This window comes from Terrapene carolina, unplaced genomic scaffold (genome assembly GCF_002925995.2).
Source record: "Terrapene carolina triunguis isolate 2854851 unplaced genomic scaffold, T_m_triunguis-2.0 Scaffold58, whole genome shotgun sequence".
Taxonomy (NCBI): domain Eukaryota; kingdom Metazoa; phylum Chordata; order Testudines; family Emydidae; genus Terrapene; species Terrapene triunguis.
The window spans coordinates 17,322,893-17,350,737 of NW_020664409.1; the positions used below are offsets into that span (position 1 = coordinate 17,322,893).

General features: G+C 44.0%; 1 protein-coding gene across 3 annotated transcripts; it reads right to left on the reverse strand.

Annotated features, from left to right (window-relative positions):
- Positions 1-331: 331 nt before the first annotated feature.
- CNDP2 (carnosine dipeptidase 2) lies at positions 332-26,116 on the reverse strand. 3 transcript variants are annotated; one of them, XM_024212276.2, is made up of 12 exons: positions 25,898-26,116; positions 17,560-17,649; positions 16,188-16,331; positions 13,696-13,858; positions 9,704-9,792; positions 6,780-6,980; positions 5,948-6,032; positions 4,941-5,101; positions 3,008-3,172; positions 1,918-2,059; positions 1,267-1,414; positions 332-670 (listed from the first exon to the last, which is right to left on the reverse strand). In XM_024212276.2, the coding sequence occupies exons 2-12, from the start codon at positions 17,617-17,619 to the stop codon at positions 601-603; spliced, it is 1,428 nt and encodes a 475-aa protein (XP_024068044.1). In that variant the 5' UTR covers positions 17,620-17,649; positions 25,898-26,116; the 3' UTR covers positions 332-600. The 3 variants fall into 3 exon arrangements, with proteins under 3 accessions (XP_024068044.1, XP_024068035.1, XP_024068026.1); XM_024212267.2 differs by lacking the exon at positions 25,898-26,116 and adding an exon at positions 21,827-21,900; XM_024212258.2 differs by lacking the exon at positions 25,898-26,116 and adding an exon at positions 21,489-21,623.
- Positions 26,117-27,845: the final 1,729 nt, after the last annotated feature.

Here is a 27,845-nt window from a genome sequence, read left to right on the forward strand (position 1 = left end):
TGGCCCCATTACAGCCTGCAGGAATTCCGGTATACCCTTTGTAGTCTGTCACTTTGAGTGCTTCCAGGACTTAACATGGAGTCTAGACTAATCTTCAGCTACTGCAGATGGTCAAGATGTAGAGTTCTTTAGCTGATTAGCTAGTTTAATGAAGTTGGAAGAGAGTTGTTTGTTCTCACTTTGATCTTAAACAAGCCAGGGGAAGAGTGCCTATGGCAAGCTATAGGCTGGATTCAAAGCAGCAGAAAGGGCAGGTGTGAAGGGATTCAGAACCCCTGGTCAGATTTTGGAGAGTCCTTAGAAAGGGTCTCTTCTCTCCTTCTGTAGCTGGAATGGAGTGTGCACTGGAAGCAGTATTTTGGTACTGGGTGTTCCAGGATTTCTAGAGTGGGGGGCCTGATGCTTTTCCTCTGCAGGAGTTTGAGTGTTGGTGGGTGAAAAATGGGAGGGGTGAGTCACTGGGGAAGGGGAAGGGAGGGGAGGGGAGGAAGGAAGGAGTAAAGCTGTAGGTATTTGGTAGTCTGAGCTTGCTTGTCAGCAGGATTTCCAGAACTCTGAACCACAAAATGGTTTCATGTTTGGGATTTTCACCTCCATAGTTCAGTCCCTTAGTTGAGATACCTCATATAGGTATGCGCCAAGCAGCTTCACTCCCTGGATGTAGTTATACCTGGGGAGAAGAGTTTTGTGCATTAGTCTGATCTGGTCTCTGTTCTTGTGAGCACCCACTGACATCAGTATCTGCAACACAAGTGCATTCTGCCTGCATCAAGAGCTGCCAGACCAACAGTATGAGAGAAGTTAAGCGAAGAGGAAGCTAGCAAGACTGTAGAATTGCAAGTGACTGTATGCAGTGAGCATTTAGTACACAGAGGTACATAACCAGTCATAGCTCCTCTACAGAAGGAGCAAGATAAATCCTTTCAGAGAGAAAGGAGAGATAGCAACCAGCACCACAGGTGGGTACTGGTGCATTTCAAGGCTTGTACTATGGCCCCCAGCTGGTACAGTAACAAGTAGAGCTGTGCAAATAGCTGCTTTCTTTTGGTATGGTTGCAATTCCAAAACTACCCTTGATCAAACCAATGAAATGTTTTGTTCAACCTGAAACATTTTGATTTGGGGGCATTTAATGTTTGTAATCTAATAAAATTGAAGGAAAACGCAAAAAGTGAAAAATTGAAATGCTTTGGCTGTTGCTAAATCTACATTTTTTTTAATCCAAAAATTTCGCCCAGTTCATCAAGACACCACGGTGTCTCTTACCTGTTCAGTTTCTCATTTTGAGAATGGGCACCATCATCTGCAGCTCCAACAGGAAGCAGCATTACATTTTTGCCTGTTGCCTCTTGGAAGGTCAGAGTGACAGGAATGCTTCCTCCCTCTCTTGTCAAGTCTGGCTCAACTCCAAAGACTAAAAAACAAATAGTTTGTGTCAGTTTTCCTGAGTTATTGCATCTTCCCCAGCATGTTTCCTTACTAGATCACCTTCCATCTTTGGGGATCCCAAAGAACTCTGAAGGGCAGATTTGACCCACTGGTGGCCAATGTTTGCTGCTATGAGGAGGGTGCAACCAAAAAGTAGAACTGGCTTCCTGATCCCCGCTTCTAGAGTTTAATGCACAAAAACAAAGCCAGAGTCAATGGACTGGTTCTAGTATGATGCTAAGGGAAAACACTTCCTATTGAACCACTACTTGCTGCAGCACCTTGGGTTTTCATCCTAGTATTGACCAAGTAGGACTGTGTACATCTTGGTATTACACCTGCATAGCTCCTTGCTTACCAACCATACTATACAATCCTGACATCTTGCTGCTACGTTGATATTACCATTTAATGCTGGCACTAGTGAGATCAACATTTGATGTGTCAGAACAGGCTAGACTTAAATTCCCAAATTTTAAGTCCACTGACCTGTCCTCATTGCTCTTCTGCCAGCCATGTAGTGGGGATGATTGAAGTCTGACACCCAAGGTTTTCCACCATGGCCCATGTATACTCTGAACTTATTGGGACTTTGCAGCTCAGCAAACTTCTTGGTGAGGTAATCCTGAACCTTTTGTACCAAAGGATTGAACAATTAGAAGTCTAGGATTAACACATTCAGAAGTGTTATACAAGTGCCTGTTGGGTCGTCTTACTAGATAGACAGATTGTAAGTGAAGCTAATGTAGCAGGAAATGTCTGCCTGAAGGCTGTTATTGTAACACACACTCAGAGCAGGGACAGTGTCTTCCTGTATACTGAAAGCACCTTGTGGGCAGTGTTAGAATTATAAAAAGTCAGTTAACATGTCACAAATCTAGATTAGCAAGAGGCCAACTGCCAAACTAGCTAAGACTTCTTCGGTTCTAAGAGTTGGTTAGATTGCTGTTACTAGAATTCTAACATGCAAAAGCCCCATCAGCTTGGAACCCTAGTCCGTGCTAGGTACTGCACAGAGACAACCCCTGCCTCAAGTAGCTACTCATACAATGGCCAGATTTTTTTTTTTTTTTTTTCCCCTGACAAACAAACAAAAACACACAGCCACCTGCTTGGTGGTTCTCAGTGGGTGTTTCTGGGTGCTGAGCATTTGAAAGTCGCCACACCCTGTAAGATCCAGCCTATCAGCCTTAAGGTGAAAGTTCACTAAGCCAGAAGTTATTCACCTTCAGTGGATGTCAACCCACTAGGTATCAGATTCATGCAAGTGAGGCTTTCAAGTGTGTTATTGGAGCAGTCTATAATGCACCCTGGAGTTAAGTATTTATTGTTATAAACTATTTATCACAGCTGGACTAAGACACCAACACCATATCAAAAACTTCAGTTTATGGTCATGTCAGAACTAAGATGCAGCCTACATCTGCTGGATCCAAATAAAGGTCTTAGAGGTAAAGGACAGCAGAGAAGATAAAACCCTGCAACCACAGCAGTTCTAACACTGTTCAGGCTTGTACAAGGGTGGAAGTGGAAATTTTTTTAAAAAGCAAAGATTCAGCCATTCCCAACTTATACCTACCTGTTTGGCGACATCTTCTGGAGTCATGTCTGGCACTAGCCGGATTGAGAATTTGCCAGTTACTTTCCGTGGAATCACAGTCTTGGCTCCTGAGGCAGAGAAGGCTCCTTCAATTCCGTGGAGAGATAAAGATGGGTATCGCCACCTGTGCATTAAGATATTTTTCTGCAGAAAGATGGAAAAATTATTAAGAGTTAAGATTACAGGTTCAAGCATAGATAGCAACTGAAGCAGCAATTTGAACAGGGTGTTCAGATACAGTATCTGAATCAGTCCTCTCTGAAAGAGAGGGTCAGTTAATTCCTACCCTGAAAATTCAGTTTAGGCCTGATAAAAGCAGTCTTGAAAAGAAGCTTTTGCCCAGTGGTGGGGTAACAGCTCTTCTCAATATGTTCCATCTGATGCGCAATATTGGGACTGCCACTTAATCAAGAATTCATCTTGAAATCTCGTTTCCCCTAGGATTTCTGACTGGCTAAGGTGCCCAGATAGTAGGAAAAGCTTTGCCAACCGATTTGATTCTTCCTTCATATCTAATCTGGAAGCAGTTGGTAGAGTAATATTTATATGGTGTTCCATTTTAGTTCTGGCAGCCAAAGTTACAAGACAACTGGTTCTATCTGTGCATACCATTTACCCTTTGTTATAGCCAGTAAGGGCTGTCATTTGAGATAGTCTCTGGATGTGTAGAACTGCCAGTGAAGCATAGGGTCAGCTTGGGAAGTCAGTTTTGTTGTCCGTATTTGACGGACCAGCAGGTTTTTTTTTGGGGGGGGGGGGGGGGGGAAAGAGTGAAGAGTGCAAAATTTGTGGGAAAGGATTATACAAGGCTGAGAAAGCAATGTTCTGCCTTTTAGGATCAGAGATAAATAAGCATAGGAAAACTTTGTGTATGTTAAACTTGAAGACCTGTAATACGCTTGCACCTTACTACACATGAACAGCATGTACAGAAATTCCATGTTGTTTTGGAATGGTCCCACGATTCCTAAGATCATATGTATGAGAAGTTCAGACTTAGCAATCTTGTGTCAAAAGTTTAAGAGTCTGGTGACATGTTAATAACTAGTTAAGGGACTTTACTGTTAGCACGGCTGCATAATCTGACAATCACCATTAGAAGAGCACCAACGTTTGTCAGTTGCATCTGAGATACTAGTGTTTCTTCTACATTTAATATGTAGAGAAATGTGATAGCTATTGGCCTTTTAAGAGTAATTATTGCATAATACCCTTCCATCTCTATCCAGGCTCAATGGAGTAAGGATGCAGATTGCCTTCTCATTGGATCTCTCATACAGGACATTGGGGGGAAGTGAAACTGCTGCTATGAGAAGCTAGATCTCAGAATGTGTAAAGGAAAGACACTTGAGTCTAGGCTAACCTGGTTAGCCAAGATCAGTTCTCTTCCTAGAGACTTTGAATATTACCTTAACATAAGGTACATCGAGATTGAGGTGTATCATGTCATCTTTAAAACTAGTGTAAGCCGCACACTTAAAAAAAAAAAAGTCTGATAATATGGGTTTGTACTATGGTGACAGTGTGTTACTGCAGGTAACAATCCTGCAGTGGGATGAGCTATTTTAAACAAGAAGAGACTTTTGTGGGAAGATATAAAACCTATCCCAAAGGGTAGGTAGCATGTAGAAAAACCAGAAGCCAGTTTTTTCCAGTTCACTACAAATGCAGTGCACACGAACATATAGCAGCAGGAGCTTTTTTGTGCAGAAGTCAAGATATTCTGCCTATGGGGGAAAAAAAAAAAAAAAAAAAAAAAAAAAAACTAATTACAGCTGCCTCAATAGATGAATTTGGCACTGAAGTGTCCCTCACAGATGCAGTGAAGGCTTCAGCCTATAATACCTCGAATATGTACAGCAGAAAGAAGAATTTTTGAGGCGGGGACAGAAAAGGAAAGAAAGCACTGCACCTTTGTGTCATGCAGTAGTTTTGTTGCTCCCACATCTTTTGCATATTCCTTCAGGTCAAAGTCAATCTTCTCATACAACTCCAGCTCCTCATCAGTAAGTGGCGCCACTGCTTCATTAATGCCAGGGATGAGGATTTTCCCTCTCTTATCCAGAAGGGAGCCTACAAGAGAAAAGCCTGCAAGATCAGTGTCTGGGACCAGACTTAAAGTACCACTCTTCAGAGTGTTGCTTCCCTGTTACTGTTAAAAATAAAAACCCATGTCATTTGAAACCTTGGTTTCTTTAAACACTTCCTTTGTCAGGAGACAGAAAGGAAGAAGAAATGCAGTTCTAGAGACACAGGTTAGAGGCTACTCTTGAAGACTAGTTAACCCACTGAAAGCCTTCTCTATATACCATAAATAAGGGTGGCTAAATTGGGTTGTACACAGTTGAAGAGACACTTGGCAATTCTTCAGGTCAACTCTAGTTGTGAAGTGACTCATGCAATGGGTATATTCAAGACCTGCATTTCCTTGAACTTTAAGCCAGAGGTCTAATTATAAACCTCTCTTTGTCAGACTAGGTTTGAAATCAGGTTCTTCTATGGAGAGTTGTGCATTATGTTTTATAAGATGGCTGTCAGGAAAGCAGCCATTTACTGACAAGTCTGAGCTCCGGGACCATAAGTCAAGGTCTTCCTCAGCTTTCCCTGAAACCTTGATGAAAAACCATCAAAACAACTCCTCCTTCCTCAGGTGGGTATTTAAGTGTCTAGGGCATTTTGCCTGCAGTTTCTCCTGCCTGTCTCTCCTGGAACGTCACCATTTCAGTGGGGTTGGCTAATTTTAAAGTCAGTCAAATAGTGCTCAGTAAATTTGACATTGGAGCCCTTTACAGCGTAAATTAACAGTTTTAACTTGAACTGAAGAGCTTCGTTACTATGCATTATATATAGGACAGTTAGTCAAGGATGGACTGGGCAACACTGATGCTGTAGTATAAAAGGCAAATATGTTATTCTTACCCATCAGAGTAATGAGATCTGTCATGGCCTCATGTACTGAGCCACCATAAACTCCAGAGTGAAGGTCTTTGTCACTGCATTCCACCTGGTTTGAAGCAAACAAGCTTGTAATCAGACAGACATTAGTTTCGTCAGTGTTTTTAATAACCCTTCAATGGCCTACTACCCCTGGTAAAGATCAGCAAACACACTGAGGTAGCAGAGTGCTATACTGCAAGCATCTGGAGCAGACAGTTGATTATTTGAGTGCGATAGCAGCAAGAAGCCTCCACCAGGATTGGGGTCCTGTTGTGCTAGAAATTGTACAAGTGTAGCATGAGACATTTCCTACTCCAAAGGCCTTACAATCTGATTCAATGCCATAAGTCAACAGTACTTACAAAAACATCTGCCATGTTGTTCAACCTATGGGTTTCTTACCTCACTTACAGGACATCAGTTGCCTGGATTAAAAGATCCGTGCTACAACTTGCTACCAGGGATGTTTGAATCATTGCTAATCAGCAAAATATCCTGTACAACAGTTTTAGAGGTACACCCTCCTCCCAAAGCATGATAGCATTGCTCATGGGGTGTTGGGGGGAGGGGTAAAGGGTGCTATGCAAGGGGCATACAGGAATAGAGCTAGTTATATCAGACTTAAAGATAATTGCTCAACAAAAAAAAACAAAAAACAAACACACCCACACCCACCACATGTAGATCAGCAATGGATGTACCAGACTATTAATACCAAGAATTAAAATGATAGTTCTTTAAACAAAGAAGAGATTCAGTTTGTGAGCAACATGACTTTAAAAATACATGAATGGTTTACTCTTCAGGACTTTACCTCTATGAAAAAGTAGCAGATTCCCCTGAGGCCATATGTAATACACGGCTTCTTCTTGCCTAGCCAGTAGTTGTCGGAGATGCAAACATAGTCCACATCTTTGAAGAAAGTGTCTTTTTGAGCAAAAATCAGTTCATCTAGGCCTTCAGAACCAGACTCCTCCATGCCTTCCAGACAGAACTTGATGTTCACTGGGATTTCCTTTGGAGTGAAACAAGCATGGAAACATTCAACATTGCTCAGATACTAATTCATGCAGATTTGTTGTGTGTTCTTGCAATTAAAGTAAGTGTAGAATACAGGCATTCTAGTTCCAGGACAGAAACACTAGTGTAATTTTATGAAGTGGGGGACGGATAGCTCAGTGGTTTGAGCACTGGCCTGCTAAACCCAGGGTTGAGAGTTCAGCCCTTGAGGGGGCCATTTAGGGATCTGAGGGGACCCAAAAAAAAAAAAACCAAAAAAAAAAAAAAACACAACTGAAAAAGCTGTTAGGGACAGTACTTGGTCCTGCTAGTGAAGGCAGGGGACTGGACTCGACTCAATGACCTTTCAAGGTCCCTTCCAACTCCATGAGGAATATCTCCATATATTATTTAAGTGCTTGCAGTTCTACTGATGCAAAGTCCTTATTATCAGCAAAAGCTCAGAACACACAGTTCCCAAGACAACAGGCCAGACTTGCTATGTTCTATTTGAAGAATAACTTCGCTGTGAGGGTAAGATTCACAAGGGGAACTTAAGCATTGCAGCACCTAACTTTTAGGCACCCTCCTGTTTAGTGGAATTCACAACCCTGAGATAGAAATCCAGGCTGCCCATACAATGCATAGGGAGAGTTATGTGCCAAAGGGGATTCATGAATGCTGCACAGAAAGCCAAATGAGCTAGCCAGTAGGAACTGCTGAGGAGAGAGTGGCCTAATCCCTGCTCCTCAAAGGGAGTTAGGCCCATGGCACTAGGTCAGAGGGAATGTGCTTCCCTCCACTCAGGATTCACTCCTGGAGAGAGATGCTGAAACCAGGTCAGTCCTTTTTCAAAGGGATAGTGGTGGGGATGCCAGCAGCCCCTACCAGAACCTTTAGCCCAGTGGTTGAGTACTCATCCAGGATGTGGGAGACCTGGGTTTAAAGCCTCACTTTGCTGGATGTGGAGCAGGGATTTGAACTCAGGTCTCCCACCTCCCAGGTGAGCGTCCTGACCATTACGGAGTCACTTACTCTCTGGCCCAATTCGTGTTTATTTTACACGAAGTGGAACAAACTCCAACAAGAGAGAATGAGATGCCTGCCCCACAATTCCCCCATAGTGAGTAGCACATCTTCTGGGATGTGGGGGATTCAAGTCCCTGCTCTACCTCAGGCAGAATCTCAGCCCTGGGTCTCACACAGCCCAGAGGAATGCTCTGAACACTGGGCTGAGCTGTATAAGGGTACCCCCTGCTCCTTTTGTCTGGGTGGTGTGCTCAGAGAGCACCCACTGGATCAAGTTCAAAAGGCAAGGTAGACAGCCTAATCTGTGAATCCTTTCAGAGCTTGGGTATCAGACAGATGAGCTGCTGGGCAGTGTCAGGTCTTGGGCAGCACTGGGCCAGCTCAGCTGCTGAAATGTAGGTGCCTTCAGGAATTTGTTGGTGGAAACTTATGTGACTTGGGACTTTAGCTACTGCTTGACTCTGTAGGTAACTAAGCAGGGGGTTGGGAATGCCAGTGGTGCCTAACTGTTGCATGCAGGCACCTCAGTCCCCCTTGTGAATTCTGTGGTCCCTTTAGTGCTTGTTCTAAGAGCTAGTTGCTTTTTCAGCAGTTAGGCTCACCATTCTTTTCCACAGAAATAAACCCCATCTTGGCAGTACTTGGAGAGATCTTCCCCATCCATGATCTTAGTTACATTTTGTATAACTCGTTGTGTTAGAACTATTAAGAGGATTTCAGCATTAAGTTACCTTTCAACAAGAATAGTTGTACATACACCTCTAATTGTATGTACCATCAGAGGCAGCCCTTAAGACATTAAAAAATATATATATATATATTTAGCCCAAGACAGTCATCCACATCGCTACAGGTGGAGAAATGGAGGCAGAAGGATATAGTCTGCCAGAGACAATAGAACCCAGATATCCCAGACAGATGCTATTATCATAAGAGAAGCCCACAGAGAATGCTTACTACAAAGAGGAAGACAGTTCCATCTATTCATATTCCTTTGGAATCATAGGCAGCTGAATTTTTTTTTTATTATTATTATTAAAAAGGAACATGCAGTGAACTTTACTAAAAAGAAAAAACAGACATGCTACTTCTCAGAGTGTCAGCTTTACTGTTCTACTATAATATAGGGGTTGTTGAGGCATAGTAGTGATTTTCCAACAGGCAAGTTGAGCTGCATTTTGGAACATATTCCTATGTCAAGTTAGATTATCTTCCTAAACTTGGCAGAGTTGCAAATTCAGTGGCAGTCTCAATTTATCTGCCTCTCCCAGTCTCAAACTGCACGTCAGTTTTACTCCTCAGAGTCAAACTGTTAAAAATCAGAGCAGAGCGGCTTTTGACAAAAAGCCTTTAGTGGACCTGGCTAGGCTTGACTGATTCTCCTGCAAGAGGAATCAGCATTTTTTTTACAGTGGTCTCATTCCATGTTTGGCTAATAAGAAACACTGAGGGAGTAAGGACACTTGTTACAGTCTAATTGCTGCTCAGAAAGACACAAAGCTGACCAGTCAAACTAGTTATGCTATAACCAAATTGAGCAATTAGAGTATAGTGTCTAACTGCACAAAATGACAGTACTGATTTTATCTCAGACTGATACCGCACCATTACTGTATCCTTCACTAGACTTTTGACTAACTTGTGGCTAGGACAACCTTTGTACTGCCTTAAACAAGCTGAGTTTAGCAGAATATACTCTAGGTACAATACCTGTTTAGTTTGTTGATAAGCTTCTAGGGCATTCAGCCAGGCAAGCACTGGACCTTTGTCATCTGTTGACCCTCGCCCGTACAGTTTACCTACAGCAGCCAGATACAGGGAGAAGAATTAGATATGGCGGAGGAGAAAGTCTGTATGAAATCTTGTGCATACAGCTTGTCCCACCACTACCTCGATATAACGCAACCCGACATATATCCGAATTCGGATATAACACGGTAAAGCAGTGCTCTGGGTGGGTGGGGCTGCGCACTCTGGTGGATCAAAGCAAGTTCAATATAATGTGGTTTCACATATAACACGGTAAGATTTTTTGGCTCCCGAGGACAGCGTTATATCGAGGTAGAGATGTACTTTAACCCACACATGCAAGCCTTAATATGCTAGCAATATGCTGCTCACATCAGATATTCTTAGCACTAGTGTGTCTTTAGCTTTGCCTCAGATTCTTCCACGCTGGCATTGTCAGCGTCACTTGACACTTTAGGCTCAGAGTTGTGGCCTAGCATCAGGTTTGACAGAAATTGAAGTTTTCACTTGAAAAAAAAAAAAAAAAAAAAAAAAATCTTTACAAGATTGAAAACTCATTTTCATAAAGATTCAGCAGAAAAAAAGACACGGTTGGAGAACATGTAAGTGATCAAGTCACAAGAGTTCTAAATTGACTTTAGGCACTGATGAGCTACTAAAATCTTAACAACCAGTTCCCTATAAAAAGTTCTGATTTAAGGGGATGCCACAGTATGTATTTTTTGTACCAATAGGGTTACCATACGTCCTGGACGGTGATTTAAGAACCAAAAAACCTGACATCTCCAGGAAAATATGGATGTATGTTAACCTAAAGTTCTTTTTTAAAAAGATGGGCCTGAACTAGAAATGAGCTCCGTTTCACATGTGTGGGTCCCCGCCACTCCCTGGGGGTGTGCTAGGGTGACCAGATGTCCCGATTTTATAGGGACAGTCTCGATTTTTGGGTCTTTTTCTTATATAGGCTCCTATTACCCCGCCCACCCCGTCCCAATTTTTCACACTTGCTGTCTGGTCACCCTAGGGTGTGCACATGTGTGGGTCCCAGCTGCTCCCTGCCCCCCTCATTGAAGCAGGTGTGCAGGGTTACTGCCCTGGGAACTGCAGGGCACCAGTGGACATGGGGCTGGCTGCAGACAGGGTGTGGGGCAGGGCTAGCTGGAGGCAGGGGGTGTGACATGGACTGGCTGCGGGCAGGGTGGTGGGTACTCACACGGGGACAGCAGCTTGGAGCAGCAGGACGCAGGCCAAGCCCAGCAGAGCAGCCAGGGACACACCAGGCAGCAGCAAGAGCCCCAGGGCCAGAGGTCCCAGGAGCAGCAGCATGGCCAGGAGGCAGCCCACATGGCTCCCTCAGCGCAGCGCCCCCCGGCGGCCGGGAGGAGGAATTACATGCTTCCCCACCAGAGCCCATCAAAGCTTCCCTTGCAGGGGAAGCCAGTTAACAAGCGATTCTAAAACCGCTTCAAAATTTAACAACCGGTTCATGCGAACTGGTGTGAACCGGCTCCAGCTCACCACTGACTTTAGGGCCAAGTCCCTGCTATTTCCTCCACAGCCAAGTACAGACTGTCAGACAGTGAAACTAGTACTATCAGGAAAGTATTCTAAATCCTAGGTACTAAAGGACTCTGATCTAGTACAGAAAGATAAGAACTGGTGGCTGGAAGCTGTTGCCAGACAAATTCAAATGAGAATTAAGGCATGTTTTTAACAAGTGAGGGTAATTAACACCTGGAACAAGCTACCAAGAGAAGGGGTGGATTCTCTGTCCCTTGAAGTCATTAAATCAAGGCTGGATGCCTTTCTGGAAGATATGCTTTAGTCTAACAAGTTATTGAGTTCAACACAGGGCCCAGTAACTGGGAGAGAAATCCTATGGCCTGTGATATACAGGAGGTCAAAATAGATAATCTAAAGATCCCTTCTGGCCTTAAAATCTGTAAATTGGCATAGAATTCCTTCCCCCCCCCCCCCCCCCCCCAAACAGTCAAAATATGGTATTCTGCAGGGTACTGCTTTTTAAAGTCATTTAGTGTTTGAAGAGGTATTTTGTAGATCAGGTTCACCTTCATACCAAGAAATAAAATATACTAGGTGTATACATTTATTTTGCTAGCAAAAGTTTAGTGGTATAGTCCAGAAATATATTTCCTTTTTATAATTAACGCTTTCCCACATAGTTCAACTTCCAATCTCTGATAGGACTGTATAAATTGCTATCAGTCTCAGTGTTCAAGAGCAACTACAGCTAGACTGAGGATTTTCATGCGACGTCTCAGCCCTGTGCATTTAGAAGTCTAATCATCAAGCATTTGGTGCTATTTTATTAAAATGATCCTTTAGCCCAACACACATACTTTCTCTCACTAAACATAGGGAATAGTAGAAAGGACAAGGTTTTACACGGTTTTTGCTACATTGAAATATTTAGAGGACTTGAAGGTTGTTTATACAGTTCATGCAAGCCAATAAGTGTTAATGAATAGGCACCTCTTTAAGTACTACGTGCTCAGTCCTGGGGTCTAACCAAATTGTGCTCAGCAGGAGACCCAAGAAAAAGAGTAAAGGTGTCTATATGCATCTTCCATCCCTACAAACCTAAGGCCAGCCTGGGCTGGTTTAGGAACCAGAACAGAGTAGTCACAGGAGTCCTAGACATGTTACATAGCGATCCCTAAGGGAACACTTACACCGTGGGAGTATTGCCCGATTGCAGCAGAGCTCTGGCTATGCCCCCTATGTACCAGCACTAGCAAGGCAGGGCAGAACCAGTTTCATCAAGCCTCATGTTTCATTACACTAGAGGAACCATCAGCCCTTATTATGCAGCTTTATTACCCCTTTGTGCTGCTCCAGTGGCAAAGTGGGGCCAAAGCCAAGGACACGGTGCAGCCCTTTGCTCTAACTACCAGCAATGATCAAGTCCAAGTTAGCCAGCTTCATGTGTTGGAGTAACACCAAGTGATTATCAAAAAGCGATAAGGCTTAATTAGCCTGTATGTGAGGCACTGATAGATGCCTATGCATCAAAGCTAACAAGATCAATTTAAGCTAGCATGGCCTATCTTGCCAATAGATTTTTAGTCATACAACCTTTGAATCTCAAGACCATAAAAATAACTTGTGATCTGCTGAAACATGGAGAGGGACCATCATAGCAGGGCAGACGTTAAAGGATCGGGGGAGAGGAAGAAAGTATTTTCAGCACAATTTACTATTGGTGTGTGAGCAGGAATAGTTGTTACATCTCACCAAAAGAGGTGTGGTCCCCACCCCATAGCCCTTTGATGCCAGTCTGTCCAGGGGGGGAAATTCCCCCAGGCACAAGTTTTGTACAAGGCAGCTTGCACTGTTCTGTGATGCCCCCTAGTGCAGACTTGGCCAAACCCCACCTAGCTAAGCCAAAGCAGACACCATAATGGCCATTCTGGCTTGCGCTGCAAGGCAAGGCACGGCACAGGCAGCCCAGGGAAGGTGCTGTAACCTTGGCCCAGGGGACTGTTTAAGTTATGCCAGGAGTGGTTTTGGTGCCTGCTGCAGCCAAGAATCCCAGGGTCAAATGTGATGCAGAGCTACTTCCCTTGCTCTGGCCTGCTAGTTTTGACAGCACAAGAATTCAGCCCTAGTGAACAACTGCTTATGACCAGCGAGTTACCATGGAAACCAATGGCAAATTCAACACTGCCATTTCACTGTGGGTATGAGGGAAAATGTGCAAGCACTGCTTAGACTTTCTGAGCGGGAAGGAAACACCTCTAACTTGAAGGGGAAAATGTGAACACTCAAACCTCCTTGTTTACCATTTTGTTCTTAACACACTTAGAGGAAGGTTTGAAAGTTAGTGCTGCAAGCTCTTCCATTCTCCACCCTCCCCACAGGAGAGATTGTCCCAGTTAGGAGTTTAAGAGAACACTTGCTCGGATTCTTCCCAGAAAGTCTATAGCCCTTACCATCTCTTTCTACCAAGGTGAAGGGTTCACTGTCCCAGCCATCGTCCAGGGCTGCAGGTTGGACATCCAGATGCCCATAAACACACACTGTTTTCTTTTGTGGATCTGAGCCAAGTTTGCCAAGAATAATTGGAGGTAGTGGAATCTCTGACCCATCAGGGAGCTGGAAATAAGAGGAATTTTAGCATAGGATGCATTTTAATATAGGAGAGGGTAAAGTACTTAGAAGCACAGTTTTTAGATCCATAATTTGGCTTTGTAGAGTAATTAAATATCAAAGCATGCACACTTTGTTTTGTTAAAAACAATGTATGTTTTGATTCTCTCTCTCCCTGCAAGTTTTTGACAAACTAAGCACTGCAGCACTGTGCAGGTGAGAGAATCAGTGATTTTACAAGCCATGTGCAAGTAGCAAAACACTGCGGTGTTCTAAGCTACTTTGGACGGTGAAGTTAATACTTTATATTAACTATTCTTGCTTATGATTTTAAGAGGAAAGCCGTAGCCACACACAAGGCAAGTTGTTTAAACAAGATGTGCAGAGTTTGACACTTAACATTTAACTCAGCATATGAAGAGCTGAGCTCAAATTTAATACTAGATTCTAAAAACTCTTAAGTTGTACTATGGCCCTCTCCACGAGAGCTTTACACACCAAGTTTATTACCAGTTAGTGGCATGCTTGGCTCTAAATCTGGAGTGTATCCATACATGCGGTTTACACTTATAAAGTATGTTTATTAGCCATGCTTCTCCCATGACAAAGGCCTGGGCAGACTAATCTTGTCTAGTGGGCAAGAGAACCATAAAGATTAGAAGAACCTCTCCAACTCCCCCCCAAAAAAAGCCACTCCCTCCCCACATGCAGAATGAGTTTTGCTATGTGCACCAAAACTATCATGTGGCTACAACTCAAAATAGGACCGGTTTAGCTAAGTAAACTGCATCACAAACCAGTTACAAAACCATGGCTGTACACGTAGCAGAGGCAGAGCTAAAACACTAAGTTATTTGTTGAAGAGTTAGGCAACATGCCATGTTTACTGTACCACACCAAATAAGGAGGAGATTTAATATTTATATGAAACCAACACTTTTGAGGCTGTCTTAAAATACAGGTATGTGTTTAAGTGCACTTCAGTAGAGAACTGAATACAGCAGCCTGAAGTTTTAAATTCACTGGATGAAATTACAACAGTCAATTTAACACTCAGTAAACTCCTCAGGTGAGCAGGTTTTTGGGGGGCAAGAAGTTTAAAATAATTGCTTTACATCACATCAAGAAATTCATGACAGATGCTTCACTTTCAGTACACAGTCACCATGTCCTTCATTTGGCTGGAATTAGCCAACAGTAGACCTCTGAAGCCAAATCCTATTCCTTCAATTGTTCTTGGTACTGCTTATGTGTAATAAGCATAATGAGGCTAGGGCTGGTGCTATTTAGAGAAACAAATTTATAGCTTCGTGTTCTTTCAGGGACCTTTACGTTTGGAAAGCATCCTTTAACAAGTATTTAACTTTTGATTAGTCACCTCACTACCTGGAACAAGCTTTAAATTCCCTTCAAGATTAAAGAACTAGATTTTAGTCTAGACAAATAAATAAATAAATAGGGCAAGGATCATTCTTTACACTATGTATGAGGAAGAGAAATTTATAAGGGACTATGTATGACCAAAGCAGCCACTCTTCTGTTGGACTGGTCTGTGCAGTTCCAAAAACCTAGACATAATTTAGTTACAGGACAACGTACTTTTAACTTTTACCAAGGAAGTCACATGCATTGTAAGTATAAGGGAAAATATGCACACACTCGGCTGTGCTGTTTTCCTGGTAACTGCAGTTTACCAGTTTAATATGAGAAATATGGTCAGTGTTGCTTTAGCAACATTCAGCCCTGCCTGGAATAGGTGTGGCATATTATAAATTACAGGTTCTGAGGGAAGAGGAACAAGATTTTAAACCCAGAAGATCCAGTGAGTAGAAGATGCTATTCTGACAGGTTCTCTCAGTCACCTATGGGAGCAGCAGTGTAACAGCCCACATTTACGATCTGCTGGCCTGACTGAAGTTGTGTGGTCACACATGTTGTAACATACTGCTTGTACTGTGACTCTTCACATTCAGTTGTTTCTTCAGTACATCCCAGACTTGTTACTACAATGCTTCAGAGAAAATCCCAGCTCCCGGAACATTTAAAGTTGTAGCACAGATTCCCACCATACCTAATTCAGGGATCAGGTCTGGAATCTGAAGTAGACTAGTTCTCAGCAGCTGAGCAAGTTAGTGTCAACAAGAGGCTTCAGACTGGGGAGTAGGAGAAATAGGAGCCTGCTCCCATTTGGGCAACTGCTGGTCACCCACATATAGGTTGCGGCCTATAGCTAGTTGCTTTGTCAGGGATCTAACTGGCATGCAGGATGTAAGTATTCTGCTTGAGGATTATTTTCTAGTAATGTGGTAGCAACTAGGTGAGCATCTCTTCATACCTTTTGGGTGCCAATATTCATAAGTTGAGTTGTGCCACCCAGCCGCTCGATGTCCTTGGCAGCAACTTCCATCATTCGTTTGATTTCATCCCTCTTCTCCGGCCATGCCGACACACTCTGGATTTCCACCCATTGGGCCAGCCGCTATTTATATGGGGGGGGGGAAGAGGAGGGAGGGTTTGAGTGGTTTACAGCATTCGTGTGCAATCCAGATTGTTCCCAGTAGCTGATGAAAGACTTTAGAAATACATTAATGTGCAAAACTGCCCCCGCCCCCGATATTAACCCTTTGTTGTACAATTTCATGTTTTACAAGGCTTGAAGTGATTGACTCTGGCCTTCTCTGTTTTAAGAGAGGGTCAATAATATGCTACGGCTGCTACAATTGGAAAAGCTTCCTGTAGAGCTGGCTTTTCAAGGACCCCCCCCCCAAAATCACGTACAATAGCAAGAGGAGGAAAATGTTCACTCTTTCCTGACTTAGTACTAGGGTGTAAATGCACTACAGCAAGAACATGCTGTACCTCAAGTCTATACAAGGTCTTTCTACCAGTGGTGCTTTGTTTCACCATCTTATGCCAGCTATAGTTTTCTGAAAGATATTAGTCCTTCGCCTTACCACCAGAGGGCTCAGGAATACAATCTTGGGCACCTGTGCGGATTACTCCTACATGCTTATGGACACAAGAGCTATACAAAGTTTAAGCTCTATATTGCAGTTAAGTCCCTCCAGAGTTTTTGATAAGAGAATTGCAATACGATCCTCATTTAGTAATGTGTGAAGATCTAGCATACAGCAGCCTATTTTCTACTGTCCAGATATTCCCAGAGTGATCAGACACATGTTGAAGGCATTAGCCAATGGAACGTTTGGTAATGCAGCGATATTTCCATTTTCTCCACATTTACTGAAGTAAGAGAAAGGTGTCATCAGCACAGGACTGGAATCTAGGACCTACCAAATCCTAATCCTGGCTCGGACACCAACTCCCTCTAGGTCTTGTTCACAGTGAGTTGTCCATTTTCCTCACTGTAAGAGCATTTACCTTGTAGGTCTGTTGTGAAATTCAGTCGCAAATTATTATTTTTTTTGTATAAAATTCTCCTACTTGTTCACCAGAAGTTTAGACATTTTACTATAATACAGTGGTATCCAATTATATTTAAAATTATGCTGTTTACAGTCTCTCCAACCACAAGTTACATGCCACTTAAAATCACTCGGAAACCCGTAGAACCAAAGGATACAAGTCACAAAGCTGACCTTTGAAAAGCATGTCAACAGATGAGATGGATTAATTTCATACAAATCTATTTGTCCTGTATTACAGTAGAACTAAGTCATTTAATAACTATGTGCAAGAATTTTTACCTGAACATAGAGATCCTGGTGTTCATCAATGTACTGAAAAAGCCTTTTAAGGACAGACATTTTCTGATCAGAATGAAGTCGTTGAAAACTCTAAGAGGAAAGAGAAGTAGTTCAGTGTCTAGAGCCTTAAGTGTGATACAGCCAAGCTGGCAAAGCAGTTCAGAGAAACCTACTTCCTCTTTAAAGTTTAACACTAGAGCTCCACCCTCCTTTGAAATTGCAACACTGCAAATCTAGTCAAGTCATGGGAGTCTGAGAATGTATGAGGCAACTTGCTGTGTCAGTCCAGAGATCACATGACAGGAGAGTGCAGCTGAATGGAAGCAGCGTTAACTCAATTCTTAACATACAATAAAGCAGTGACAAAGTTGGAGACCAATACTATGAACATGTAATTTCAATTGCGTAAATTCATTCTGTCAAAATAATTTAATTTGAGCAGTTATCAATTTAAAGCCAACTTATTCTACCAAGATCATGCATCTTGGTTGTTTTTTTAAACTTTATACACCTTTTGGTAAAGAGACACAGCAATTCCATTACAATATGTAAATATACTGTACTTTAAGTATAGCTTGAGTTGTAATTTTATTCTGTATTGGGTACTCTTGCCAAAGTTGTATTTTAAAGAAATAGGCAAGCTATGAAATGGAAGGAATTTAACATATTGCAAGTTTAAATGCAAAACAGCACCTAGATAGCAAGTGCTAGTATTTCTAAATACTGTGTTACCATTTACACTACACCAACTCTTGCCCCTTCTTGTACTCCTGCAAACTACTAGGACACCTGTATGTAGGAGCTGATAATTCTCTTATAAGCAGTGGAAAGGCTAAGAGACAAGAAACTTCCAGGGACAGTTAGTTTTATTATGTTTTGAAATTCTAGAGTGCCACTCAGCCTTCCAGAGTAGGCCAAGAATGTCTAAAAAATAGTTATTTGCTACAATTTATGGAGTCACTCAAAAGCAGTCTGCAAACTGATTGATCTCATCATGCTACTTAGCAAGAAATCAGTGCATAGCCAGATGATGCCATGTGACACAAGTCTTGAGTTTTATGCTTGACCAAGTTTTGTGGTGTTGGGAGGGGGTGGGGGTGGAAAATGAATCTTTAGTCTTCTAAAGGAATTTTATTCACCTCTGCCCTACCATGGCAATAATCAGCACTTTCTCTGTAGTTAGATTTCAAAACATTATATTCAAAATGATCTCATTCAACCCACCCAATAAATACCTCTTCTGTACAATGAGTAAAGTCTAGTGCAATATTAAGAGGATCTGACCTAAAAATGAAAAGCATTTCAGATAAGAGACTTAGCCAGGGATTTCTAGCTTTTTTCCCCCCTGCAATAAAAATAAGTTTTACAAATACTTCATGGGGTTGCATTTATTTCCAAATATTTAGATGCCAAAGTGTGCCAGCATCGGATGCGGTCTCTTGGACAAAAAACTTTGAGTACACAGTGAGCGTCTACATGGTAGAAATTGGCATTTTCTGCTTGTGCAAAAAAAAGTAACCAGCCTATTCAACAAGAAAAAAAATTGTACTGGAGTGTCACAGTCACTATGCTAGTTACCCCCACAAAAAACTCTATGACAGGCCCCCTTCAACAGAAGTTTTGTGGGGTCTCTTCAGCCTTCTCTCTCCACAGACAAAGCTGAACGTTTATGGAAATGCTGATAACATTTTGTTCAGCAATGAGAGAGGGTGACAGCACTACACTTTACTAAAGAGGTGTATGCCAGTAAATCAGATAACTTCAGTTTAAGGGTGCCAGTGCTTTCAACCTCAAGGAGGAGAAGTCAGTTAAGTAGAGATCTGCAAGTCTGCAGATATCTGCTTTATATCCATGGACCATGTTTGTGGGTCAGATGTGGATACAAATTTCATAATCTGCACAGGGCTCTACAGTTAAGCCATTTAAGTTTGGGGGCGGGGGGAAATGCTTCCTAACTGCATATTGTGGAACATTCTTTCCCCACTAGAATGGGAACACACAGAGGCATGAACTGCAGAAAGATATTTACATATTCAAATCCTAATGCCTTTCATCTGAGCACTCATTAACATGGTTAAACAGTTAACACGTAGACACTGTGACAAGATGTGAAACTTACTAAGGTCACTGAGCATTGAGGGAAATCTAGGATTCTGAGTACCTATGATTGAATTTGGTCAGAGCCCTGACTCTTCCAAAAAAAAATGCCACAAGTTCTCTAGTGACCACATATTTTCCATCTCATTCAGCAATCTAGCCCAAATAGCCAGTGCTTCAGCCTGGACCCAGAAGAAGGACTGCCATCTACACATATATATCTCTTGTTCAAATCAGGATCAAGTCAACTTAGCCCATCAGATATCCCAGAGAAGCCAACAAGCCAAGGCTGTGATAGCAACAGCCATCATCTCCAGGTGTAGTCAGTGAGCCTACTATGTGTAATCCACTATTATAATCCAGGGAGGTTGTGGAATCTCCATCATTGGAGATTTTTTTAAGATCAGGTTGGACAAACACCTGTCAGGAACAGTCTGGATAATACTTAATCCTACCATGAGTGCAGGGGACTGGACTGGACTAGATGACACCTCAAGGTCCTAGGATTATTCACTTGTGATTTTTCCCTTTTAAAAGGGAATTAAATGCAGAAAGTAATGTCAGTGCTTCATGGTTGAACTTTAAAAATTCTAAAAGACCAAACAATAAAAAAATACTGAGCTGTGGTTCCCATAGCAACACCAAGGGGTAAATGGTAATGTCTAGGATGTAAAGATACTAGGTGTTCAGTTAGGCAGAATTATGGTCTACATGGGAACCATGTTTGAGTCAGCTGGTAAAAATGTAGATCTCTACCCCCTACCTCAGAATTGGTTTTAAATCACACTTAAAAGTAATACTAGATCATGCTAGCCTTGTGGATCAGTACTGAAAGACCCAGGTCTATATTCTGGAAGGACCTTAAGATTCCTGCCCCCCAGACTTCCAAAGGTGATTGGCTAGGTATACCAAAGAAGACATGGCTAAAATATTAGACAGTTATTGATAAGTGTTACAAAGGAACCAGCTAAATACTATGAAGTACTGTCACTAGTTTCTCAGATTTCTTTTTGCATGACCACTGAGATTACACCATTGCATAAATTATGCTTTTCATAAGAGGAAGTGTGGCTTGACTGTAAAGTAGGAAAATGTGTTCTTCTCAGCCCACAGAATGGAGCCCCAGATGACAACACTGTTTGTGGGGGTCTATTTAATAGCACCTGCTCTAGGCTAGCTGGAAGCATTAGACCTATTCACAGCCAAAGTAGTTAGATATTCTGCTATTTTATACCACCATCTCTTTCGGTTTCGATGGGGGAACTGCCCTTTGATCCACAAATAATGCATTGCAAAGATGACACCCATTGACCAGTTTCCTGAAATGAAAGGCAGGAAAGCCTGAGTTTCTCAAGCTACAGACCCAGACATGGTGCATCACATGGTTACCAGTTTCCACGGTCAGTCAGTACCAGCCACAGGCTAGAGAACTAGGCATGAGGGCCAAGGCTAGATAGTGGGTCAGGACATTGAGTTCCCCAGATTTCTTTCACCAGACCGTTTAACCATTGGCAGGTCTGGGTATTTAAGACGCAGAGGTCGGAGGAGACAGCACACCCCCTAGTGCGAAGTGGCAGGCACGTCATGTCCCAATGTGGCCAGCAATATCCCCACCCACATCGAGAGCCCCCGGCCGCGGACGCGGAGAGGGCGGGTTAAGCGGTCCGGGTCCTGCTCTCAGAACAAGGGACGCTGAATTGGGGGGGGGGGGGGGTGAAGGGCAAGGCACCTGCTTGCGGCCCATGCATCTCAGAGAGGGATGCTGCCACAGAGTCATGCGCAGCCTGGCAGGGGGAATCCCCACCAAACACACACATCCTCACCCTACTCACCACCAAGCGTAGCGGGGCAGGTCTCCATCTGCGAGGCCGCAGGCCGCCACGCAGCAGCGACCTGCAGCCGCGGGACAGAATCAGCGCCGCGGCCATGAGTGACACCGCTTCCCTGTCAGCTGCTGCAGCTTACTCCCAGCAGCACCAGGGGGGATTTGAATGCCCCCTCCCCGCCATCTGGCCGCCCGGAGAATCATGGGGAGACGGGGGCGGGGGGAGAAACAGACAGAGCCTGAGCAAACTTTGCCAGACCGGGTGCAAAGTGACCACCAAAGCCCCGAGCTAGGGAGGCAGAGATAGGGCGCCCCACTCCGCCCCAGCGGGGGGCTGCCACTTACCCGGAGCGGCCTCACCACGTGGCACCGGGCTATGTCAGCAGAACAGGAGCCTTTCAGAACCTTATGGCCAGCTGGAGTTTAAATCCCCCGTGAGCCCGCCCCCTTGGAACGCCGCGAGCCCCAATCAGCGTCTCGCTTTGCAGCGCAAGGCAGAAGCAGGAAGGACTAGGAACGCGTCAGAAAGGAAGGGGGCGTGGTTATCTCCGGGGTGGGGCGGGGCAACGGGATTCACAGGGAGCGCCACGTTCAGGGGGAAAGGAAGGAGCTGGCCTGAGGCTGCGGCTCTCCGGTGACTCCTCTGGTGGGGTCGCGGCCCCTCATGCAGCGGAAGCCACAGCCAGGGACACGGGGATGGGAGCAGATACTGGGATCCTGGAGAACGGGAGGGAGGAGAATGTAAATTAATGAGGAAAGGATTCAGCTTGTCCCCTGCTGTGCACAATCTTCCATGGAGTCTTCCATTGCTTCTGGACAGGGCCCCAGAATTGTCAACCCCAAGTGTTCAAAAATCACAAATCAGTTAAAAACAAAACAACCAAACCCCATGAGATTAATGTAGAAATCATAGGGATTTTTTAAAATGGTACCTTTGGGGCTCTTTTTATTTGCCTTTTGGTTGTTTTGTCTTTTGGATGCACTCAGTTCATGTTTTAAGCTTCTCTTCACAACCATGAGGGCAAGAAAATTAGGGTTTGTTTTTAATAAAGGTGAAATTCTTATGTAATTGCATTATTCCAGCAGTTGGGTCTTTATGAAAAACATCAAATATTGTGAGATTTGCAATAAAGTTGTAATGTTGGTTACCCTGGATAGCTAAACAGTCTGTTCTAAAGATGGTGCCCATTACTGGGCAGTTCCGTCAGCAACTACATTTTCTGCATTGAGTATGAACTAGCATGGGGTTCCAATCCATCATCTCCTTTATTAAGAAAAATAAATACTTTGCCTTTATATAGTGTTTCATCCACAGATCTCAGGGCACTATATAAACAGTGAGGCATAATCATCCCTAATTTACAGATTGGTTAACTGACCTAGAAAGGGATTAGGTGACTTGTTCAAGGTCACACAGCAAATCAGTGGCACAGACAGAGAACTCGCATCTTCTGACTCTTAGCTCAGTGCCATATACATACTGTTGAGTGTGTGTAAGTGAGAAAGAAAGATATCACACTGAGGTTTGTGGATGTCGGTCTGAGAGAGGAAGTGAAAGATCCCAAGACAGCCTGTGTGTTTGTGAAATAGGTCCTGGTGGAAGGTACTGGCTCAGCAGCCATGGAGTTCTCATTTTATCAGTAAATAGGTACAGCATGAGTGGCAGTGCTGAAAAATTCCCCGGGGTGCCTTTAACTATATCTCAACCTGACCTGGAGGGTCTGTTTCTAGGGGTCTTCATAACCATTCAATCTTTGGCCTCTGTTGAAATTATCAACAAATGCCTCAATCCTGCAAATTGTTCCATGCAGGTGGACCCCTGTGTTCATGCAGAGATCCACTGAAGTCTGTAGGGCTCTGCACAGGCGCAGGACTCTGTGTGGAACCCCACTTGCAGGATTCAAGGGCAAACGCACATATTAGTGACAATAGTGGGAGTGATTTCTGTAGCTGAGAACACCTGCTCTCAGGGAAATGGACTTACTTCACTTATTAAGCCACCTAAAAGGCATCAGATCAGTATCGGGTTTACAATGGCACCAATGGGGCTGTACCCACACTCAGAGGGGCTCCGGTGCCCAGACCTTGCCCCCCCCGCTCTGCTCTGAGGCCCCACCCCCACTTGGCCTCTTCCCCCTGAGGCCCTGCTCACTACTTGCTCCTCTCCTCCCCACACTGCTCGCTCCTCTCTGCCCCTCCCCACACCTGCTGCTCGCTCCTCTCTGCCCCCTCGCCCGCATGCAGGCCACTGGCTCCTGCGAGCGGTGGGCAGGGCCTCAGGGAAAGAGGCTGAGCGGGGCAGGGCCTCAGGGCAGAGCAGGGGGCGGAGTGGGGCCACGGTCCAGGTGCTGGGGCCCACAGGTTAATCCGGCCCTGCATCAGATGTTTGGTCACTACAGACAGGAGATGGATTTAAACTGGTGACCTCTGTTGAAAGGTGTAAAAGCTCACTCGAGATCTCTATGAAACCTCTGAGGCCTCCAGTCCCTCAAACTCAAAATCCAAGGTGAAAATTTGTACCACTTAGATTTTAAGTTCTTTGGGGCTGAGGTTAGCATTCCATTATCTGTGTGTAGAGTGCCTAACAAAATGGGGCCCAGATCCCTTACTGGGATATCTCGGCGCTGCCAGAGTACAATTAATAATGAAGTGATACCAACTGAGCAAAACTAAAACGAATCAAGAACTAAGATCCTGTTTCATAGAGGGCTAGGTCAGTATAGCTACGTCTCTCGGAGGTGTGGATTTTTCACAGCCCTGGGGAACGCAGAGATACTGATGTAAGGTCCTAACGCAGACCAGGCCTCAGGTTCATTCTGTTCCGGTGTTGGTGGCTCTTTGTATTTCAAGCCTATTGGTAGGCCTGGCCTGATATGAATAATTAAATACATGGGGTAAGGCCTTAATTTTTTGGAAGATAGGATTAGGGAGGTAAATTATAAAGCTGAAAACAGGATGTTTATGCTAAGTAAGATAAGTAAATAGGTCAATAGACTAAACAGACAGGCCTGGTCTACACTAAAAAATTAGGTTGGTTTAACTACAGCCATCAGGGGTGTTAAGTTCTCGTGTAGACAACGCTAGGTGGACAGAAGTATTCTTCTGCCAACCTAGCTACTGCCTGTTAGGGTGGTGGATTACCTACAAGGATGGGAGAACCCCTCCTGTCGGCATAGGTAGTGTCTACAACACACTGAAGAGCTACAGTGGCACAGCTGCAGCAGTGTAGCTGTGTCCCTGTAGCCTTTTAAGCGTAGACAAGCCCTAAGATAAGAGGGAGGACACTGAGGGAACCATTTACTAGGAACAAGATAAGAATGGACAAGATACGTCAGGAATGTAGAAATAAGTTAAAGAGTAAGTGGAGCATCGACAGCGCATGCTGCACAGTGATTGATTCCTGTAAAGTAATCAAGCCAATTTACAATTGTATAATGCAATGCATAGGTGCCGATTCAGTGGGAGCACCCACAGAAAAAAAAATGGTGGGTACTCAGCACGCTCAGGCAGCCCCCCTATCAGCGCCTCCCCCCTTCCGCAATCAGCTGTTCCACAGCTTGCAGGAGGCACTGGAGGGGTAGGGGGAAGGAGCGAGGGGAGGGGGCAGAACAGGGTGGGAAGAGGCAGGGCAGAATGGGGGCAGGAAGAGGCAGGGAGGGGGCAGGGCCTTGGGGGTAAGGGTGGAGTGTGGGTGGGGCCTGGGGCGGAGCCGGGAAGCACCCCCGGAACATTAAAAACTTGGAGCATATGATGCAATGTATAGCAAATGCAATAAGATGTGTAAACGTAATAAAGAAAGAACAGGAGTACTTGTGGCACCTTAGAGACTAAGGTGCCACAAGTACTCCTGTTCTTTTTGCGGATACAGACTAACACGGCTGCTACTCTGAAACCTGTAATAAAGAAAGAGAGTTTTTGTGTAATTCTGGTGCTGTCATGTACACAGCATTTACTGCCCGCCTCCCCGCGTTTAAGTCTAATCACTGAAGCATTGCTGTATGCCAGATAAAGATAACAAAGAGTAACAAAGTTTGAAGTCAAACTGAGTTTTTGGGAAGCCAAGTGGAAAGAGGTCTTGGAGGGAATCCCAACAAAGCCCAGTTCTCTGATTAATGAGCCTTGTCTCCCATTGAATGCGACTGATTGTTAGAGTGAAAGGAATATTTTTGTCATATATAAACTGATAGAAAATTGATTTTTGTGTTGGGTTTATTTAGTTTTCTGCATACAATGGCTTAAGTGAACTAGTGACATTTAGTTTAAAAGACTATCATGTTTAGGGTGAAATCCTCATCCAAGGAATGCTATCTTTAACCCTTTACATATTTCATGCCAAGTCTGCCTATCAAAGAGATTCTTGTGTACCTACATACATAGTATACCTTCTGATAGTTTGATTACAATGACATTGCTTACCTTAAATATATTAATCCCAGGGTAATGACTTGGAAGGTTTAAGGTACTGGTTTCAGCAGGGTCCTCTCTCCTTTCATATCTTCCGGTGACTAGGAAGGCTGCTGAAGTTTAAAGTCTGGAGGTTGTACTTGGATCAATGAATGTACTGGTATGTTACTCAAGCCAGCACATTCAGGTGACACAGTATGTGCTTCTGCCTCTCTGTCCTCATAGCTCTGTCTCTCTCAGCCACTTCCCAAGATAGCAGGAAGTGCTCTCAAGCTGTCTGCTTCACACATACATGCAACTGCATCACACGTTTCCTGAAAGCAATTTAAGGGCACAGTGCACATGTACAGTTATATCTGACTATTGTAAGGCTAAGGGGCACTTTAATAGACTCATAGGCTTATTCCCCTCCAGTGGGTCTATTACCATTGGGAATACCACAGTACAAGCCTTGTTAAAATTCTGTGCCCCTCTTGTGTCCTTCGGCAGCCTGAAATCTACTTAAATTGCTGGTGTGCTCTATTATTGAACACACATAACTGGTTTTATGGGCTTGTTAGCTATCTATCAGATTTATGCAGTTTCAGTCCATTCACTGACCTCTATGTCTATCCCTTTCTGCAAACAGGCACGTGAGTATGAGCAGAACCATGTGGATTCTGAGTTATGAACTCTCAAAACCTGTGAGACTTGCCAGCTTTTGTTCCAAACTCTGCACCCAGGCCAGGCTGGTAAATAGGCTCTTGGAATTTCAAACCTTTTGTGCAAACATGGACCATGCCAGTTTATGACAACCCCTTCCTTCCCAAAGCTCTGAGGAGAGACTGCTGGGTGTATTTGACAGAATGCAAAATTTCCTTTTGTTTTCGGGTTTGGTTGAACTGAAACTCAAAGGGAAACGCGGCAGGGGTTGGGGACACCCACTTAAACTGAAACAACCAAACATGATTGTATCAATCTAATATAATTGAGGCACTTCCACTGCACCCATCCTTTTGGCATCAGTACACATTAGAAACGTAGGACCAGCGCCTCAGCTAGTATAGCTCCACTGAAGGCAAAGAATACTGTAATGTCCCAGGCATCTTTCAGGTAAATTATTCTAAAGAAAAATAGTGGCATTTTGAATATGGCCAACCCCATGTGTTTAAAAAGTATGAGTCAGGCCTCCCAAAATCATGAGACTGGCTTAAAATCCATCCTCAGCCCTCCTCACAAATGCTGCTCCTGTTCCCAGACACCCTGTCTCAGTAGCTGCTGGGCCAGGTTTTTCTGTAGATATTGCTGCCCCTTACCTCAGTTTCCTCCCTCCCACCCCCCTGCAGGTGATTAGGTTACAGCTTCTACATTTAAAAATGCACTCAGTCAACCTGCTGCTCCCTCAAGTCCTCCTGCTCTAGAGTCCAGGTGACCTTGCCTCCTCCAAGGCCAGGCTCCAATGATCATTGGCCTCTAGGGGGCACCGCTCTAGGAGACAGTGGATTTAGAGGTTTCTCTTCTTAGCACCAAGAGCATGCAAGCATAAGACAGAACAGAAAGGCTCTACTATACACTGCTGGCTGGCTCTTCATCCTTTTCTTCTCTCCATTGGCAGATCTCCCTTTGTCCTCCCCTATAAACTCTGTTCCGCCTAGACTGCATGCTGTTACAATCCACACTTTCTGCATCCTGCTGACAGGATGCCGCAGCACCACAGTGAGGCTTCAGCTAACCTGTGGGAGCACAAAATAAACCTGGATATCCGACTGTCTCTCTCGAGGGATGTCTGAAGGCTAGAGACAAGGTGACTGCTCTAGAATTAATGTGTGGGTTGCCAAAGTGTTAATGTCGTTTTGGCATGTTATTCCACATTGCAGTGCCCTAATGTGGCCCTGGCATGGTCTGTACAGGCAGGCTTTCTGGGATCTCAGGCTGTGAACTGCCTTCCCCCTTCTGATTTGACTGACACAAGTGGGTGGTC

Excerpts from the sequence above, each read along its gene's own strand:
- CNDP2 (XM_024212258.2), bottom strand. The coding sequence starts at position 21,584 with ATGGCCGCGGCGCTGATTCTGTCCCGCGGCTGCAGGTCGCTGCTGCGT. Across the intron at positions 6,033-6,779 it reads TCTGCTACTTTTTCATAGAG|GTGGAATGCAGTGACAAAGA; the intron begins GTAAAGTCCTGA and ends GCTTCAAACCAG. Across the intron at positions 671-1,266 it reads CAAAATGAGAAACTGAACAG|GTATAACTACATCCAGGGAG; the intron begins GTAAGAGACACC and ends TCTTCTCCCCAG.